The sequence below is a fragment of the Kryptolebias marmoratus genome, linkage group LG14, assembly GCF_001649575.2.
Source record: "Kryptolebias marmoratus isolate JLee-2015 linkage group LG14, ASM164957v2, whole genome shotgun sequence".
In the NCBI taxonomy this organism is placed as follows: Eukaryota; Metazoa; Chordata; class Actinopteri; order Cyprinodontiformes; family Rivulidae; genus Kryptolebias; species Kryptolebias marmoratus.
In genome coordinates, this window is record NC_051443.1 from 1,704,474 (window position 1) to 1,713,124 (window position 8,651).

General features: G+C 42.4%; 1 protein-coding gene across 3 annotated transcripts in view; it reads right to left on the reverse strand.

Annotated features, from left to right (window-relative positions):
* The window catches only part of wdr41 (WD repeat domain 41), a 14,276-nt gene extending 9,885 nt beyond the window's left edge, over positions 1 to 4,391 (reverse strand). The window contains exons 1-6 of one of the 3 annotated variants that reach the window (XM_037979603.1): positions 4,167 to 4,391; positions 4,020 to 4,096; positions 2,583 to 2,698; positions 1,051 to 1,099; positions 846 to 974; positions 677 to 739 (exon numbers count right to left, since the gene is read on the reverse strand). In XM_037979603.1, the coding sequence (XP_037835531.1) occupies positions 677 to 739; positions 846 to 974; positions 1,051 to 1,099; positions 2,583 to 2,698; positions 4,020 to 4,067 (405 nt within the window). In that variant the 5' untranslated portion in view covers positions 4,068 to 4,096; positions 4,167 to 4,391. Of the gene's footprint in view, positions 1 to 676; positions 740 to 845; positions 975 to 1,050; positions 1,100 to 2,582; positions 2,699 to 4,019 lie in introns of all 3 variants that reach the window. The other 2 variants (XM_037979602.1, XM_037979604.1) reach the window with 2 other exon arrangements.
* Between the last annotated feature and the right edge of the window lie 4,260 nt (positions 4,392 to 8,651).

Here is an 8,651-nt window from a genome sequence, read left to right on the forward strand (position 1 = left end):
TTATACAGAATTTAGAGCAAACAGACTTTAATGAACACAGACAAATAGATCAAACTTCTAAAAGCTCATCATTAGCTGTCATTTCTTACGCCTCACTCAGCTTTTAAATGAAGTTTTTAACATTAAAACAGACAAAAACCTGATCAGACAGAAATTAAAACTATATATCGTTGGCCTCTAAGTCACTGTTAGAGAGTTTTTTAAGCAAAATAAGAATCAGAGACTCGATCTGTCCCAGACTGGAGGGCCGGATGAAATGTTACAGAGGGCCGGATCTGGCCTGCGGGCCTTGAGTTTGACACGTGTGCTTTAGTTACATTCTGTAATAAAATAAGAATATTTTTCAGAAGAGCTCTCACCAGGAAACACTTCTTTAACAGAGAAAATCAACATTTGTAAAGTGCACAACACATTAAAGGGATAATCCAGCCATTCTCAGGTGGGGTTCTATAGAAAGGCTACATATCCTACTTGCTTTCTGTAGTTTTTTGAAAAGCCTCAGTTTGGAAAAAAAGGAGTTCAAATCTGACAGGACTGATGAGCTGACGGCTAGTCCGAGCAAAGTACTCAGCTCTCAAAATCTTTGAAGGGGTGCATGCAAACAATATTTTATAAAACTTCCAAATTGATTTCACGGTAATGTTTAAAATGATTTTACTCCGAAGCCTTCAGTTACCTTGACAGAAGACTGAAGATCTGAAATGCTCTGGACTCTGTTGCCTGAATCTGGATCCCACAGCTGACAGGTGAGATCAAGGAGAATCCCAGCTGGACTTAAAAACAATAAGATGGTGTGTGTGTGTGTGTGTGTGTGTGTGTGTGTGTGTGTGTGAGAGAGAGGATACACTGAGACTGCGGTCTGAGGAGGCAGTGATGAGCGAGGTGTGTGACGTGACCTCATCACTGCAGGTGAAGGTGGTGATGGCGGTGATTTGCTGCGAGTGACCTCGGAGCTCCTGCAGCCTCTCTCCAGTCTGCCAGGCAGGAAACAGAGACGAATCTGAACGTGTTGAACTTTCAGAAAGCACAGAAATAATCAGCTCTCATTACCTCAATATTCCACACCAAAACAAGGCCATCATCTCCTGCAGAGGCACATCTGGAAGACAGAAACCACACTTTAGCTGCCACCTGCCAGTACTCCACCCCTAGTCTAACGTTTGAATCACCCGCTGCCAAAAGCCCATAATGTCTGTGTTTGTGTGTCTGTCTGTGATACAAACGGTCAGGAAACTTGGCTGTACATCTACAATATGGCCACCGCAGCCAACGCAAGCATGGCTACAGCTCACAGTTTTACAGACACTGAGCTGAAGTTTGATGTGGTAGTAGCTGAGAGTCCTTCTGCTCTGCAGGAACGCAGCCGTACCCACAGAGACGAGTTTAGGGTTATGCTTTCATTTTCTACAAACACGTTTTGAACTGGCCTTGATTCTGTAAGTAGTAGCTGCGACTGCAGCCTCTGCCTGGGTGGCTTGTGTCAACTCTGAGCAAGATTTGCGAGGATTCATTGAATTGTGATCACAAACATATCACCTTCCTGGAAGGTCTGATTAAAAAAGTCAAACAGACCTGCTGGAACATCATGCTCTACGTGCTGCTGTCTGTTCCTGAGCAGAAGAGGATCCTGGGAATATATGGATCTGAACACGAGCATCCCAAAAATCTCACCACTTTAGGAAAAGACTCAGTTTAAGGAGTTAACATGAAGAGTTATTTCTTCAGTAAGAAGTAAGAAGAGTACTTGTATCAGACTCAGATACAGGTAGGTGCACATGTACTCTGTGCATCCCTGGGTAGCATGGGATCCTAAAGTGGACATCATGGTGACTGTGTTCATTTTTATACAGTCAAGGGAAAAATATCCTCCTCATTTGAGCAACTATTAGGAAATTGTTAGTTTTTGGAAAATCCAAGTTAGTTTTAAGAGTTTGGAAACACCAGTGTTTATTGATTTATTTCAGATTTATCCAGACCTGACAAATACTCAAATTAAACTGCACCCGTCTGAAGATCGTGCAGGACCCCTGTGGATCATTTCCCACAAGTTTATGCCCCCACCCTGCCCTCTGACCCTGACCCCTCCCAACTACAACACACAGGATGAGCAGATAAAACAGAGATTAAAGGAGAAGACAGGAACTGTCCAGGATACATTTCTCTGACTTCAGAAGCAATCTGGAGAGAATTTTCTGGCCTTTGCCCCCGACTGCGGACCTTCGTGCAAAGAGGACGAGACCCTGAGGAGGGGGTTATTACTGCAGGAGACCAGGCGTAGAGCAGCCCCCACCTCCTGACACACACAGTCTGAGCCACTGTAGCATGCCCGCGGGAGAGCAGGTGCAGAACCTTTCTACACATGTGCGGACAGCATTAAGAGGCTTTGCTTTCAGCGCACTCTGAGCACACAATCACATGCTGCTGATGATTGGGCTCTTGTCATGCTCTGTAAGTTTGCTGTAGGTGAGGATCTCCTGTCAGTCACAGGGGGATGGAGGCCAGCCAAGGGGAGAGAGGAGAGAGGTTAGAGAAAAGGGAGACTGCAGGGCCGAGAGGGGAGGGGGAGGGGGAGGGCTGCCTACCTGAAGTCATCAATCTGCACCAGAAATCGAACAATGTCAAAATGTCCTTTCAGCACCTGCAGCTCAGTGAAGCAGTTTTTGGGCTGTTCCTCTCCGATGCACAACACGGGGCTTTTCTGCAGACACAAGAGGGAGCGGGGTGAATGGTGGAGAGAGTGGAGAGAATCTGAATTAGGACACAGCTGCAGAAACTTGAACACGGACAGAAAATGGTGGGAAATAATTCAGGACATTTGTGTGACAATCCTCAGCTGCACATTTCATGGACTTGATGTTGAGCCTGATCTTGGTTTGTAATCTAACAACATACTGTAAAATAAATTGAACCAGATTCCCAAACCGTTAACATATTTCAGTTTAATATTAATACCTCTTCAAGGCCCTAAAAGCAAAAGCTTTTCAGCATCAATCATAGGAACAAATTACAAAAACTGTAAGTAGCAGATGACACATGGATACTGCTGAAAGACTTTTTTTCCACATAAAAACTATTATTATTATTATTATTATTGTTATGAAAGAAAATGATAGAGCCCACATATGGTCCTGGGAAAAAGGAAGTCCACCTGCTTTCAGTCCTAGGGTTTTACAGATCAGGATATAATAAAAAGGATCTGATTCTAAAATGATTCAAGCCAACATCAAGTTAACAAAAACACACTTAAGTCTCCATCATCTCATTATTTAATAAAAATAAAAAATAAAAATGAAGGCCAAATTGAACAGCTGTGTGTGAGAAACTACTGACTGAACCACCAGACGTCTGGAGTCTGGAACAATGTCCTGTGGACACATGAGGCCAACGTACAGATAATGAGCACCAACGCCTCAGACCACTGTCGGCATGGTGGAGGAGGGCTGATGGTTTTGGCTCCTTGTCTTTAAGTCGACCATGAACGTGACATATTGGACCAAAGTGGGTCAGGATGCAACAGAACAATGATCCCAAACACAGCAGCTGATCTACAGCAGAGAGGGATCAGGGTGCTGCAGAGGTCCAGTTAAAGTCCAGAACCTCAACATGACTGAAATGTTGTGGTGGGACCTTCAGAGAGCTGAGCAGAAACAAATACCCGCAAACCTCAACGATGGAAAGAAGAGTGGGCCAACATCCTCCAAGAGAGACAGAAAACCAGACCCTGACTGAGCCCGGGTTCGAACAGTCTGAGGGGTTGGACCTCACATAGGGTGATAGATGCAAGAAAGGATTTCAAATGTCCCTTTAAAACAAAATGTATCTGTCACAAACCACAACCTGTGCAGAATAAGTGAGACCAGGTCTGAGGTAAATGTGTTTTACATTTTGAACCACAGCTGTGCTCCAAACTACTGAACTGTCCTGTTCTTAAATCAGAGATGTAATAATTACTTGTCTGGTTGATAATTCTGGGATTATGGTCCATACAGCGTGTTTTCTATAAATAAACACCTGTTTACCTCCAGACAGCTCTGAGCCTCCCGACCACCGAGGATCCACCGCAGCATCACTCCGTCTTTTCCCAGAGAAGCTTGAGCTGAAAAACACCAGATTCAACTCGGTTCCTTCAGTACTTCCTCCACAGCAGAGTGGGCCAACCCAGCTACCTTCAACGCTGCAGCTGGAGGAGAAATCTGTCCCGACGGTCGATACAAGTAAAATAAATCCCGAGTGTCTTCAGAACAAAATGAGCCGGTTATAGTTGCTTTAACTCCACTGGGTGTGAAGGAAAGACAGATAATGCTGGAAGAGTTAGCCTACATACTGAAAAAAGGGGAATTCAAGTCACGATCACAACAAAACCGTCATGTGACTCCAACTACGGAAGCCTTACGCGGACAAAACTGGTCGAGGTCGCGAAATAACATTTACGTCGGGTACGGAGCGTTTTAGGCATTTTTGTGTTTCTTTGCTTGTTTTTTAGGTGTAATCTGTTAAAATGAAACATCATTCAAAGATATAAATTATAACAACGATGGTTTCAGACTTATTTCCACTAAACCTCCAACAGTTTCTCTTCTTATCACTTGTTTTACTTGTCTTTAAATCTGTTTTTCTTGAAAAATATATTTGTGTCATTAGCACAATCAATGTTTGATTTCTGCCAGGTATTGAAGAGACACATTTTAATTGTTGACTGGGGAAACCTTTTAAATTAGCACTGTATTAAATCTAATAATATTTTTTATGTGTCCTCAGCAATTATACAATAAAACATTTTTAAAATGTTAAAACTGATTAGTCGTGAGTTAAATTTGCTCTTGGCTGAATTTTCATGGCTTTCAGACTTTAAATGACCACTGAGGGACTCAGAGAGATGCCTTGTTGAGAAAAGCCTTGTTCAGGAATGTGACAAAGTTGCAACTACAGACGGAAAAAATCTATTAGGATTTAACAAAAAAAAGCTAAATAATTTTAATAAACCACATATTGCTCATTGTTAGTGAAGTTATGATTACTGTAAAGCAAGAGAAGGAATGTTTAGTGGGGTATACTGACTAAACATTACTGACTAAAACAAATAAAAGTTATTCTAATTATCACAACATACTGTAAGAAATAACCTGAACAATCAAGTTAAATGTGGCCATTCAGAGGCTGCAAAACGTCCCAACCTATATATTGTTTATTCAAGCAATAAAGGTTACAGTTTAAAGACAGATGAAAGGTAAGCTAGGAATATGTTTCCTGGGAAATAAAAACTTGGTTATGCACAGAGAAGCTCAAACATTCAGAGAAAAGCTCGTGCCAGAATGCTGCAGTCAGGTGCAGCTTGTTTCAATGGGTGTCATTCATCTTCTGACCACTAGATGACAGCGTGTCATAATCCCACCAAGTCAGGAATGACTCCAATCCTCTGCTATACAGGAAAAAATCTACACAAAAATGTCATCTTCTTACCTTTGCGCTTGTGCAAATTATACCTTTAATTCTGAAAAGATAAAAATAGATTTGTTTGTATAACATGATATAGTCAAACACGTTCAGCAGTTTTTTTCTGTGTATTTCTCTTCCCCTTTCTACTCTTCTTGCATTGATATTAAACTTCTCCATCTGGGCCCTCTATCTCTGCCTCTCAGTGTATCTCCTGTTCCCAGTCATTTCTACAGTAAACACACAGTTACACACACCACCCTGTCTGTGTATGCTCCCCTGATTGAGACGACATGCAGTGTGGGCCCTGTGACCTTCATGGTGGCTCAGATCTGCGGCTGGCACTGATTTCTGATTTAGTGTCGATCCGCTGCGCTTGTCAGGGGCTGCGAGGTGCTTTCCATGCAGTAATAGAAAAGCTCAAGGGCAGCTTGAGAAAGAAGGAGGTTAGTGAGAGGGATCGGTTCAGGTGCTTTGAATGGGTTTTATTTGTGGGGATGGGCAAGCCTCTGATTGTTTTAGCTGCCAGATATCTGAGTGGATGGATCATTTATGTGAAATCCATAGTTTAGTTTAGATTTATACCATGAGATGTGAATGAATGTGATTCAAACAGCAACAAGGCTCCAGGCTAGCTGCTCTTTGAGCCTTCACACAACAGCTACATAACCTAAAGGCTAATATTAGCTTGTTTTATTGTGTGAATCCTGATTCAGCAATTACAATTTCTTGTTCCTGTTTGTTATTTTTTGGACTTATTTTGCACTTTAGGTACTTCTGCAAACTTTGTGCTATTTCTGCCATTCATATATTTATTCTGGTTGTTTGGATCTCCAGCTACCTCATCGACACACCGCACTTCGTCTGACTGAAGGACACCATGTCTGAAAGTGTGATCAGCAGCATGGAGCACCCCATGGTGCGGTGCTGGCCTCGCTTCTCTTCACCCTGTACACCTCGAATGTCTGCTACAACATCCAGATGTTTGCAGATGACACAGCCATCGTCAGAAGCAGCAGGGATGATAGAGAGGAGGAGTTTAGGAGCCTGGTCAGGGACTTTGCTAACTGGTGCCACACAAAGGAGTGGGTGGATGACTTTGGGAAGCCCAGACGAAGGCCAAGACCAGTTCTGATCAATGGGGCTGAGGTGGAGGCTGTAGAAGAGAAGAACAGACAAAACAGACTGCTCCTTCCCAAGTGACTGAAGAACTCCTTTGTCTCTCATTACATTAGACTGTACATATTGTTTTGTCTCAGGAGACATAAGACATGCAGAGAAGGTGAGCTAAAGTCAGACCCTGCAGTTCCACGACACCAGGAGTAACACCAGTGTGTCTCTCAACAACATCGGAAGGATCGGTCCTCTTTCCTCTGCACCTCCATCCATGCACACAGTTGTCACCTGTGGTAATGCAGAACTGAGATTCATCGCTGAACATAATACAAAACACACTTCAGTCCATGTCTCCTGGTTACAGCACCACTCTGAGCTCATCTGATGCATCTCTGGTGTGAACAGAAGTCTACACATGTGGCCTACACATAAACCTGTCGGCTGCAAAGAGTCCAATACCTGTGTCTGGATAGCAGGGATAGATGTCATGGGATTCTGTAATACTTGACTCAATCCTTCCTTGAAGTGGTTCTTGTTGTTGTCATTTTCTGTGTCTGCTGACCTTCATTCACTGTTTTAACTGTTGGTTGCTCTGGCAACTACCTGATAACACTATCACTACACCTGTGACACCAACACTTATGGTTTTTGGTGCTCAAATGTGCCAGCTACTTGTAAATAAAATCATTTACACACCCATCACTACTCTGTATGTGCACTAATTTATGTCAGAGTTAGACTACTCTGTTTGGGTGTTTAACTCTTTTTGTTACTGAGTGTAATTCCAGAATAAGGGAATTATTTTTTCCCTGATTTTGAAGCTATGAATAAAAAAAATCAAGTCTTGAGGAAGTTTAATTGTTCCTTGGAAATTGTTCATGTTTGAATGAAAATGCATCATTCAAAAGAAATGCATGAAACCCTGCAGAGAAAGCAAACAAAAGAAGGGTCTAGTGTGGAGGGGACACAAAACCTGAGAGGGGGACGAGGGTGGGACATAAGGAGTGCAGTTACTTTAGTCTGGTGTAGACACCCATCAGATATGCCCAATGGCAGGAAGGAACTAAGTGGTGACATCTTGAAGCCATAGTAACAATCCCAACATTAACACCAACGAGGAGATATAACAAGAAAGATAAAAAACTATTTCTGCTACCTCCTCTTCCTTTATATAACTGATCTCATCCACCTATGTACAGCCTTGAAGGAAAACAAATGGTTATGATGATGGAAGAGGAATTAAGCTGTAATTTAACAACAACAGCATTCAATAACAGGCTCCATCCTGCAGCAGAGTCTCATTCTCTGTCCCTCTTCATCAGGATTTCACTGTGTTCTGCTTTCCCTGGTGCCTCAGTGGGCAGCACATTCACAAGTCTGTAACCTCAAACATGTGGCTTCAGATACAGAGGTGATTGATTTTCTGTCTTCCAAAATGGCCACTATGATTGTTTGTAAAAGTCCAGCTCCTCAGTGTGTGCAGGTGATGGTGTCACCCCCCACCTTCTGTTAATGTAGAGTTTTGTTCTAGTTTTTGACAATCAAAAATAAGTCTGTGTATTTGTTACTACTTCCAGCAAGGGAGAAACAGTTTGTGTGATTGTAAATAGTTTCAGTATATGTTAAATTAATTTAAAAGTAGTAAAAATACAGCAATTCTTGCAAAAAAATGCAGCATAAATACTGAGAACTGAATGCCTGCGGAAGAAGCTAAAACCTGGCTCAGAGGCTAAAACAGCAGAACTGTAGATTCAAAAAAAGTTAAAAAACAAAAACAACTGGACTTCTATTCTGTAGCTGAAGACGTTTCGCTTCTCATCCGAGGAGCTTTCTCAATTCAGAAATAGAGAGTGAATAGAGAAGAACAGAGTTCTTGATGGGGTGTGTTTCCAACAAGGGGAGCTAAAATACTAGCCAGATGTTACCTGCAGAAACTGGAGAAGGACAAAATTATCAATCGATCTTTGTACTACAGGTTATACCTGGGGGAAGCCACTCCCTGCCTGTATGGTCTCCCGAAAATACATAAGGAAGGAACACCTCTCAGACCTATCGTCAGCAGCATGAACTCAGTGACATATAACATAGCAAAACATCTGGCT